We start from the raw sequence: 12,182 nt of genomic DNA, 5'->3' as shown, positions 1-12,182 counted from the left end.
AATGCGTGTTTCTGTCCAGAAGCTTATAGAGCTGTTAATGTAAAATGTATCCTATATAAAACATATTTACATGATGAGCACCCAACTATAATGCCCACTGAAGAAGCGAGAACCAGGGAAAACATAGAGTTAAACACTCACGTGTCGTGCAAAGTAGTAAAAACTTAGCATCATCACAAAGATCATCACTGTCATTGAGTATTTCGAGGGAACCAAAAATGTCCTGTAAGTGAAAATAAAAAATGCAGTTATATGTAAAGAATAGAGAAGTTAAGAGGTTTCTTTTAAAATAAAATAATCTGTGTTCTACTAGGCCCATTAAAAGGAGAATGTATACTGATGTTAATGGAGTCAAGTTTTCAGGTTTTAATGATAAAAAGACACAAAGGTGCCATATAGTGTGAGATCAAAAACCATAGAAATAAAAAAAAGCATCAGTGTACTCATAAACGCATTTCCAATTGCTGTATCAAGCAAGCAGGGGCTTCACAGTTACCCAGCAAAACTGAGCTTCTGGTCAAGAGCCTGTTGAAACGGGCAATTACTATGGCTGAGAAACGCGTAGCTTATTTGCTATGCTTATAAATTTATAATGTTTTTATAAATTCTAATTGGATTTTATACTGTGACCTGCTCTTATTACACACACGGTTTTGGGTAGATCCCGAGTATAGACAAGTTGCCACTGGGGGAATCTGTGGATTTGCTGAGAAAGTGTGAAGTCCCAGCTTGCCTGAAACGATTGAGGCGCTCTGCGTTTGTGAGCACATTTATCCTTTTTTATTTCTCTGGATTTTGAAGATCTCACTATGTAGAGCCCTAGTGAGTTTTTTATTGTTACAAAACAGAGGTTGTCCACAAGGATCTGCCTGGGTGCCATTATTTTACACAAACTGTACCCTTTTCTATACACCAAAGACTTTATTATATAGGGTTCCTTTCCGTTATAAAATTCCTATATGTATATTAAGGTCTATTGGATGTTTGTAGTGTGCTTATATTATATTTATATTATAGACTATTCTTTGAGTGCCCCCATTAAGATTTATTATTTGGATCTATTTAAGTTTTCAGCATCCTCTACTAGGTTTAAAGGGCAACAAAAAAACCATATTCAGTAAAATCATATGAATGTTTAAGAATTGTGTTGAATGCAATATTTTATTTCTAAAAGGTTCCTATAAATATGAATCTAAAATCCTAAAATATTATATATTAAAGTAAAAATAATAAGCATAATATATTCTTTCAAACCATGACATAGGACTCTGATATAGATGTAAATTAAATAGTTTATTTAATATTTTGAAATATATTTGCATGAATTATGCATTCTGCCTATTACTCCTTTTTCTAAGCCAATATTCCGCCATTCCTCTTGCATCCTGTATCTCACTAGAGACAAGTTGACAAGTTACAGTTAAATAAAATCCCATGTCATATATAAAACAGTGCATTTATCTTCTGACCAATAGGAGAAGTTAATTTATTACAATAACGTGGGAAGGACTTACACGTAGCTGTTGAAACGTTTGTGGTCGTAATCATCAAATATTGGCCTCCATGCATAAATGTTGACCACACCCACAGCGATTGTAATCATGAGCATGAGGGTGAGCTTCACCATATGGCTGACCTGTACTAACATGATGGTAGCGATGAGAGCTAGTACAGCGATGTAGCTGTAATATTTGGGGTTCTCCACACAGCCCCAACCAGTGTCCTCTGTAGTCACATTGAGGTTGCTGGAATATGTCTGCAAACAGCTGAGCTGTAGAAGAAACAAGACAGACACCATGTTTAGCCCTCTACTTTGTACAGCAACTAATAATATTTAACTGTAGACATGTGCAGGGGAATTTTTTTTGTTTAGTTTTTTTCTATTGTTATGAATATTCGAGGAACTTTGTTTCCCCGAATATTCTTTCCCTGCACTATTATCATTTAAAACGAAAGGAAAATCGAATTTTCATTAAACATTTACATTTGTTTTCGTTAAAACGAATGTAAATGTTTTGAAGCAGATACATACTGACCTTAACACGCTCTGGAGAGAGCGCTAACCTGATCCTCGTCTTGCCAAGAGCCCTGGCAACAGGAGGCTTAGCACTAAAGTTAGTCCTCGGTGCCGAGCGTGCTCTCCAGAGTGCGTTAAGGGAAGTATAAAAATCAATTTAAAGGAACCAAATAAATACTGACAAATTTCATTAGTATTTTTCATTATCTTTAAATTTTGTGCATTAATTCGGATATTCGTTTTCGTAAATGAAAACAAATATCCAATTTTTGGTACAAATGTATATTAGTCCAAAAACTAATGCACATCCCTATTTAATTGCAATATAAAAGTGTGAAAGGATTTAATAATGTAATAATAATTAGTTTGAACATGTAATGTTTAACTCCTGCAAAGCACTTGCATCAGGTGGGTCGAACCACTCCTGTAATTGGCTGCTACAGGTGTATGCAATCTACTGCAGCCAATTATCACAATTTACCTTTGTTTAAAGGGACACTAAAAACTAAGGCCTAGATTACAAGTGGAGCGCAAAAATATAAGCATTATTTAGCAATCGTACCACTCAAGTTAAATCAATAGCGCTCTTATTCTTGCGTTCATATTACAAGTTCATAGTGTCGGATAGCGCAGGGCACACTACAAACAAAACTCTGTTCTTGCATTCATTCGAGCACTAACATAAAGGTGCACTAAGCTGGAGTGCGCTTAAACAGAAGGTGCATTGATAAAAAGTTTAAATAGCATTGTTTTTCACACACATACAGTTGTGCTCATGAGTTTACATACACTGGCAGAATTTATGATTTCTTGGACATTTTTCAGAAAATATGAATGATAACACAAAAACTTTTCTTTCACTCATGGTTATTGTTTGGCTGAAGCCATTTATTATCAATCAACTGTGTTTACTCTTTTTAAATCATAATGACAACAGAAACTACCCAAATGACCCTGATCAAAAGTTTACATACCCTGGTGATTTTGGCCTGATAACATGCACACAAGTTGACACAAAGGGGTTTGAATGGCTATTAAAGGTAACCATCCTCACCTGTGATCTGTTTGCTTGTAATTAGTGTGTGTGTATAAAAGGTCAATGAGTTTCTGGACTCCTGACAGACCCTTGCATCTTTCATCCAGTGCTGCACTGATGTTTCTGGATTCTGAGTCATGGGAAAAGCAAAAGAATTGTCAAAGGATCTGCAGGAAAAGGTAGTTGAACTGTATAAAACAGGAAAGGGATATAAAAAGATATCCAAGAAATTAAGAATGTCAATCAGCAGTGTTCAAACTCTTATCAAGAAGTGGAAAATGAGGGGTTCTGTTGAAACCAAACCAGACCAACTAAAATTTCAGCCACAACTGCCAGGAAAATTGTTTGGGATGCAACCCCCCCCCCCCCCACAAATAACTTCAGGTGAAATACAGGACTCTTTTAAAACATGTGGTGTGGCTGTTTCAAGATGCACAATAAGGAGGCACTTGAAGAAAAATGGGCTGTATGGTCGAGTCGCCAGAAGAAAGACATTACTACGCAAATGCCACAAAGTATCCCGCTTACAATACGCCAAACAGCACAGAGACGAGCCTCAAACCTTCTGGCACAAAGTCATTTGGAGTGATGAGACCAAAATTGATCTTTTTGGCCACAACCATAAATGCTATGGTTGTGGCCAACAAGGCCTATGATGAAAGGTACACCATTCCTACTGTGAAACACGGAGGTGGATTGCTGATGTTTTGGGGATGTGTGAGCTACAAAGGCACAGGAAATTTGGTCAGAATTGATGGCAAGATGAATGCAGTATGTTATAAAAAAATACTGGAGGCAAATTTGCATTCATCAGCCCGGAAGCTGCACATGGGACGTACTTGGACATTCCAACATGACAATGATCCTAAACACAAGGCCAAGTCAACCTGTCATTGGCTACAGCAGAATAAAGTGAAGGTTCTGGAGTGGCCATCTCAGTCTCCTGACCTCAATATCATTGATCCACTCTGGGGAGATCTCAAACGTGCAGTTCATGCAAGACAGCCCAAGAATTTACAGGAACTGGAGGCTTTTTGTCAGGAAGAATGGGCAACTTTACCATCTGAGAAGATAAAGATCCTCTTCCACAAATACCACAAAATACTTCAAGCTGTCATTGATGTTAAAGGGGTCAATACATGGTACTGGGGTATGTAAACTTTTGATCAGGGTCATTCGGGTAGTTTCTGTTGTCATTATGATTTAAAAAGAGTAAACACAGTTGATTGATAATAAATGGCTTCAGCCAAACACTAACCACGAGTAATAGAAAAGTTTTTGTGTTATCATTCAAATTTTCTGAAAAATGGCCAAGAAATCATAAATTCTGCCAGGGTATATAAACTTATGAGCACAACTGTATATATACACTCACCGGCCACTTTATTAGGTACACCTTGCTAGTACCGGTTTGTACGCCCTTTTGCCTTCAGAACTGCCTTAATTCTTTGCCAAATAAATTTAACAATGTGTTGGAAACATTCCTCAGAGATTTTGGTCCATATTGACATTATAGGATAACGCAGTTGCTGCAGATTTGTCGGCTGCACATCCATGATGCGAATCTCCTGTTCCACCACATACCAATGGTGCTCTATTGGATTGAGATCTGGTGACTGTGGAGGCCATTGGAGTACAGTGAACTCATTGTCATGTTCAAGAAATCAGTTTGAGATGATTTGAGCTTTGTGACATGTTGCGTTATCCTGCTGGAAGTAGCCATCAGTATATGAGTACACTGTAGTCATAAAGGAATGGACATGGTCAGCAACAATACTCAGGAAGGCCGTGGCATTTAAACAATGCTCAATTGGCCCAAAGTGTGCCAAGAAAATATCCCCCACACCATTACAGCACCACCACCAGCCTAAACCATTGATACAAGGCAAGATGGATCCATGCTTTCATGTTGTTTATGCCAAATTCTGACCCTACAATCTGTATGTCGCAGCTGAAATCGAGAATCATCAGACCAGGCAACGTTTTTACAATCTTCTATTTTCCAATTTTGGTGAGCCTATGCGAATTTTAGCCTCAGCCTCCTGATCTTAGCTGACAGGAGTGGCACCTGGTGTGGTATTCTGCTGCTGTAGTCCATCTGTATCAAGGTTCAATGTGTTGTGCATTCCGAGATGGTGTTTTGCATACCTTGGTTGTAACGAGTGGCTATTTGAGTTACTGTTGCCTTTCTATCATCCCTTTCTATCATCCAGTCTTCCCATTCTCCTCTGACCTCTGATATCAACAAGGCCACTCACTGGATATTTTCTCTTTTTCTGGACCATTCTCTGTAAACCCTAGAGATGGTTGTGCGTAAAAATCCCAGGAGATCAGCAGTTTTTGATATACTCAAACCAGCCCGTCTGGCACCAACAACCATGCAACGTTCAAAGACACTTAAATCCCCATTCTGATGCTCGGTTTGAACTTCAGCATGTCGTCTTCACCATGTCTAGATGCCTAAATGCATTGAGTTGCTGCCATGTGATTGGCTTATCAGTAATTTGTGATACCAAGCAATTGAACAGGTATACCTAATAAAGTGGCCGGTGAGTGTATTTGTAAGTAAACTATTTCTAGTTTTAAAATAAAAAAAATGGTGTTCACATTCTTTTAATGTGATATGGTATATGACAAGATGTTTGACTGGGAAGAGCTCAAAGGTGTGTGTGTGTGTGTGTGTGTGTATATATATGTGTGTGTGTTTGTGTGCACATGTTTGTGTATATTTGTATCTGTGTATATATGTGTCAAATAGACGTGCATTTGTTTTGTTACAAAAGCAAATTTGTAACGAAAATGGATATTCCTTTTGTTTTCACAAAATGAAAATCTGTAAAATAAACACCAACTAAATTTAAAGAAAACCAAAAAATACTGACAAAATACAATAGTATAGATTAAATTTCTTTAAATTACCTGTAGGGGTTAAAATATCTCTAACTTGCTGGAGAGCTACGCTTATCTAGACCCTTTTCTTAGAGCTACGAGCCACGCTAAAAGGAGGCTTAACGCAAAGGATCCCAGGGCTTGTGTTAAAAGAGAAGGTCCTTTAGCGCAGGCCCTGGGATCTGTCGTACTAAGTCTTCTATTAGCGGGGCTCTAAGAAGAGTGGGAAGGGCCCTACGCTTAAGGGAGAGGGAGGGATGGGAAGCTACACTATGGAAAAAAAAGGAGAGTTGGAAGGGGGGGGGCATAATTAATTATCACGGGGAGGTAAGGGGCACCACTACACTACAAAAAAAAAAAAATCAGTTATAGAATAAATAAAAGTATTAAAAAACAAACCGTGTACTGGCAGACAGCTACTAGTACCTAAGATGGCCAGCAGTAGTAAGATGGGTAGGGAGTAAAAAGCTGTTTGGGGGGATCAGAGTGGTGGGAGGGTTGAGGAGTGATCACTACACTGTGAGGACAATAATAATTAAAAAAAATGAAAGAAAAAAAAAAGAAGCCCTAAACTGTATACTGACAGACTTTCTGCCAGTACCTAAGATGGTGGTGACCAGTGAGGGGTGTGGGAGGTAACAGAGCTGTTTGGGAGGGGTCAGGTGGAAGCGTAATCTCTACTCTGCATAAAAAATTAACCTTAAAAGCTTATTGGTTAACCCTTTAATTGCACAGAATTGCAAGTAAGGTGCGCAGCTTCAAATAGCGGCATTCTATTTGCAAATTAGCAATGGCAAATCCCTGCATGTCTGATTTTTCAGAACAAAGGGGATCCCAGAAAAGCTTTTATAAACATTTGTCATATGACTGAAATAGTTGCTTAAAAATAATTTCAGTGAGAAGCCCAAAGTTTGGGAAAAACTTTTACGATTGTACTTTATTTGATCGGATCTGGCAGTCAAATAGTGGCATCAAATATACCAGAATGGGCCTAGATCAAATACCTTGGGTTATCTACTTTAAAATATAAATATATAGTTTTCATAGGTAAATCATAAAATCGAAAGCTCTATTTCTGTTTAATCAGGGTGATAGCAAAAATGCTAAAAACTCTCCAGTACTCTGTATGAATCATAAAAGAAAAGAAAAATGTATTGCAAGTCCCTTCAAGCTCTTCCAACCACTTCTTGGTATCCAGGTTAATGACGATGCTGATATCTCGGCACCTCATCAGGCCTGACTTACTTTATGTGTAGTCATCCCATTTTGGAAGCATTTTCCCCCCATCAAGAAGCAGAACACTACAGGCAATAAGAAATTGTAATGCATTTATTGAAGGCCTGTGCTCAAGCGACCTTCTAGCAATTGAGTTTCACAGTAGCTTATCACAGTATCTTAAGAAGTAAAAGGCTGCCCAGCTAGGAAGACTACATGTAACGTTAGTGACGGTTCGGGGGGGAGGGGGGTTATAAAGAATTACATTAACAAGATATATTTCTATTGTATGAAATTAAAAGGTATAGTAACCCTTTTTAACATGAAGGTGTCAAGATATAAAGTTCCAGATGTGCACCTCAGAACCAGCATATTTTATTGCGTAGACCAGGACTTATTGTTATAACATAATTTACTGCATTAAACTAATTTGACCACCACTGATGCTACAATGAAGATTGGGAAACTGGCCAGTAAAAAAAAAACAGAACATGTGAGGTTGCCATGGAAAATCTAGTTAATGAGGCAATGCTGGTGAAAGGTAATGAAATCCTTGTATTCAGTGTTTTGTTTTTTCATGGTGACAGAAATGTTGTCACAGTTTATAACGCTACAAGAAAAGCTTATGACATAAGATATAATGATAATTGTACTCATACAGTTTGAAAGGTAGAAGAAATATAGGGGTGGTGTAGATACAGTAGTTCATGTTTTGTTGCAGTTGACCATCCAAATCTCCAGAAACGTCTCTTCTCCTTTCTATAGTTGTTGGCTTCTACACAACTTCATTAAGTGGTTTGTAAAAAAGGGCCTGGTTTACATTTCTCAGGATATGCACTGATAGAGCTTTTTCAAGCCTTGATAAGACTCTTTGACATCTACAACCCTAAAAATGAACATAACCAGCTATACAGTTTGACCATACAGTATATGTGTAATTAAAGGGACATAAACCCCACATATTTTCTTTCATGATTCAGATAGCGCATACAATCCTAAAGAAATTTACAATTTAGTTATATTATCTAATTTGCTTCATTGTCTTGGCATTCTTTGTTGAAGGAGCAGTAATGCACTACTGGGAGATAGCTGAAAGTCAATGAAAAGAGGCATATATGTGCAGCCACCAATCAGTAGATTCTGAGTCTACCTAGGTATACCTTTCAACAAAGGATACAAAGAGAATGAAACAAATTAGATAACAGAAAAAATTGGAAAGTTATTTAAAATTGCATGCTCTATCTAAATCCTGAAAGAAAACATTGGGTTTTGTGTCCCTTTAATGCATTACCTTTATACACTACAACTTAATATAAATACACATTCATTTTTCATAACATGTTGGGTAGTATTTTGTTACTGCCTACATTTCATGTGTAGTTATCTCAAGTTCCCAAAAATAGAATTGACCCATACTCTCTTACCATATCCACGATATCTGCCATAGTGAGAATAAAAATGGCCGACATTGCCCACGTGTTCCGAGCCCACCTTGTTCGATCAATCCAGGTGGAAAAGGCCACTAACTTCTTAGGGAAAACCTAAAAGAGAGTACAGAAGTGACAGCTAAATCCATTAATTTTTATAGTAGACTATAAACAGGGAAGTTGTATCTTAAGTTTGCCATTTAAAGAAGGCCACAATATTTATCAAATGTGTATTGACAGCATTATGACATGTATAATGAGGTATTTCATTGTGGCTTACAACTGCAGGGCTAATTGCCTCTTTATATACAAATTAAATTGTGATATTTTACATTCTTGTCATAGCCAGGGATAGGCAAGGTGTCCGAACATGGACACTGGTGTCCGTGACTGTTCCTTGCTGTGTCCGCCACCCATTTTGTGGAGGGGAGGGGGGAGTAGGACAGATGAATGCTGGTCCTCACTCCTCCTTGACCCAAGTGGTGCTACGCTTAGTAGCGGGAAAGTGAGGGAAGAAGCAAGCTGCCTGCAGTCAACTAACCATGAGTCGTGACCCATATATTCCCTGATCTGTGTAGCAGCGTGGTGCTGGTTTCTGTGTGTAGAAGACCGCTTCCTACTCTGACAAACTTTACGTAACCAAGTAAGTAACCAACCATGATGATCATGCAATTAACATCAAGGTGAGTGGGTTTGGTCAGGAGTTGCAGACTCTAAATATAACCAAAAAAATAAATAAAAGGTAATACCACAAGCAGTCTTTATATAAATGTTATTTTAAACTTGTTTGATTAGATGACTAATTTGTACTTGTGGAACTATACCAGGGGTGTCCAACATGCAGCCCATTTGACAGCAAAGTGTCGCTCTCCTGACTTATAGAAACATAGAAATATGACGGCAGACAGGAACCATTTGGCCTGTCTAGTCTGCCCAATTTTCTGAATACTTTCATTAGTTCCTGGCCTTATCTTATATCTAGCATAACCTTATGCCTATCCCATGCATATTTAAACTACTTCACTGTCTCTACCACATCTGCTGGATGGCTATTCCACCATGTATCCACTACCATCTCTGTAAAGAGAGTGTTTTTTGATGTTTTTAATTTGAAATGTACCTTAGTGTCCTTCACTAAATGTCTGTACTTTGGAAAATGTCCACCACAGCCTTGGTCCGTGCCTATCCCTGGTCATAGCTCATAGGACTGATTTGTCTTTATTGCTACAATGCTCATACGTAAGGTGGTTAAGCTCTACAGTCATTACTATTGTATCTCACTCTTCTGATGGCTAATCTTCCATAATCAGGCTTTCAACAACTAGTTCTCTTAAATATGCAAACTGACCTAGTCTTGCTCATGTCACTCATCAGCGTCCTGACCCAAAGTATGATTCTTCTTTATTATCTTCACCTTTTGTTACTAATTTCTCACCACTAAACTTGAGAAGCTCTCTACCTGTAGGGCAGTGTGTTTAATATGATCGTTAGTCAGGGCCTATAGAGGTCATGCTCCCCTGTCCTGTGTACTTTTGCTGACATTTTAGATAATGTTACCATAATATATAGTAACACACTAGGTATTTTCTACTTTGAAGCAGAAACTAGGAAAGTGAAGCTCAACAACTCGTCCTATGTGATGGTATCCACCTAGGGTACAGCCTCCTAACCCACGTGTGCCTTTTACAAATAACTTTCCTTCAGCAGCCCATATACACTGAAAGGTACATGAATAGCAATATAAATACTTTGTTCAAAAGAAGGTTTTAGGTATTTCTGGGCTGCACTGCCCATTTGGATGGGATCAGACTGTTATACTGAAAGGTTGTTCTCTGAGAAAGGCACAAGTGGGCTAAAACAAGCTGCACTCTGGGTAGGTACCATCCTGTAGGTCAAGCATTTAAGCTCTTCCTGTCCCCAGGTAATCTTTTTCTACATTTTATTTGTCATTGTCCATCTTCTTATTGATGGTCTGTAATAATTTTTGTAGCCACTAATATATCTTTTTGCTAGAGTAGATATGCAAATACTTTAGAAAAGCTTTCCCCTCCCCCATAAAATTCGGAATTAATACCATTGGGAAGTTTTGTAGATAAATTGTTTTTCTAGAACATTAGAATAAACCTCTTACTCAAGTTTCATGGTCTATCATTGTCATAAACCCTGTTACATGGTCACATTGCACATTTAAACCATTGATGAACACAAATAAGGATATTAAATAAGCCTTGCCTTACCCTAGGAAAGATAGCGGCAAGTGAGCAGACAGTCAAAACCAACAGAAGGATTTCACCAATGATAAAAGTCACATAATTAGCCACCAGTCTGGACAGATACAAAGTAAAGAGAGTAAACAAGCAAAGATTAATATGCATCTTATTACACATATCATGCAGTAAACATTCTTAGAACTCATAGCAAGCTTTTGACTAATATAGCCATTAAAGGGACACTGAACCCAATTTTTTTCTTTCATGATTCAGATAGAGCATGAAATTTTAAGCAACTTTCTAATTTACTCCTATTATCAAATTTTCTTCATTGGTATCTTTATTTGAAATGCAAGAATGTAAGTTTAGATGCCGGGCAATTTTTGGTGAACAACCTGGGTTGTTCTTGCTGATTGGTGGATAAATTCATCCACCAATATAAAAGTGCTGTCCAGAGTCCTGAACAAAAAAAAAAGCTGAGATGCCTTCTTTTTCAAATAAAGATAGCAAGAGAACGAAGAAAAAATGATAATAGGAGTAAATCAGAAAGTTGCTTAAATTTGCATGCTCTATCTGAATCACAAAAGAAAAAATTGGGTTCAGTGTCCCTTTAAATTACCAATATAAATTCACTTCATTGGGGGATATTTATCAAATGTCTGGTGGACCTGATCCGACAGTGCGGATCAGGTCCGACAGACCTCGCTGAATGCGGAGAGCAATACGCTCGTATTCAGCATTGCACCAGCAGCTCTTGTGAGTTGCTGGTGCAATGCCGATCGGGTTGATTTGCAGCAGACAGGTTATGGAGCAGCGGTCTTTAGACCGCTGCTTCATAACTGCTGTTTCTGGGGAGCCTGCAGGTCCGGAGCTTGATAAATGGACCCTAAAGTGTGGAATGGAATTAGTTAACACAGACAATAAAATACTTTAAATAAATGTGAAATAGCTATTAGATCTTAAATAAATTACATTTGTCCCTTTAAACTTGTTTTGTCAGATCTCTGCAATACCTGTATAAAAATAGGTATACAATACAGATATTTACTCCCCTCTGGTTTCTAGAAGGATGCGCTTTTTCACCTTCTATACACACACATCGATTGAACAGCCTTTGGGAGAGACTGTGGGAAGGCAGCGGTTCTAGAAACCAGAGGGAAGTAAATATCTGTATTGTATACCTATTTTTATATTTCTATTTTCTTCTCCTGTACAATATGGTTAGTCATACTCTGCAATACCTGTACCAGCATTATCAAATGTAATGTTTCTCTGCACTTATATGTTCTTCATTCTTTGGATGGGTCTATAAGTGACATTTGTTCTTTAAAGGACATCTTGCACTCACAAGGTTTTTATATTGTCTTAAAATAAACTATCATACTAGT

At 37.9% G+C, this 12,182-nt stretch overlaps 1 protein-coding gene across 1 annotated transcript in view; it reads right to left on the bottom strand.

The window, feature by feature from the left end:
- Nucleotides 1-12,182, bottom strand: part of ADCY3 (adenylate cyclase 3) — a 413,132-nt gene that overhangs the window by 47,287 nt on the left and 353,663 nt on the right. The window contains 4 exon segments of the mRNA XM_053709517.1: nt 142-223; nt 1,515-1,771; nt 8,582-8,698; nt 10,822-10,909. Of these exon segments, the coding sequence (XP_053565492.1) occupies nt 142-223; nt 1,515-1,771; nt 8,582-8,698; nt 10,822-10,909 (544 nt within the window).

This window comes from Bombina bombina, chromosome 4 (genome assembly GCF_027579735.1).
Source record: "Bombina bombina isolate aBomBom1 chromosome 4, aBomBom1.pri, whole genome shotgun sequence".
NCBI lineage: Eukaryota > Metazoa > Chordata > Amphibia > Anura > Bombinatoridae > Bombina > Bombina bombina.
The sequence above is the reverse complement of the archived record's forward strand: the minus strand, read 5'-3'. Positions and strand labels throughout refer to the sequence as shown.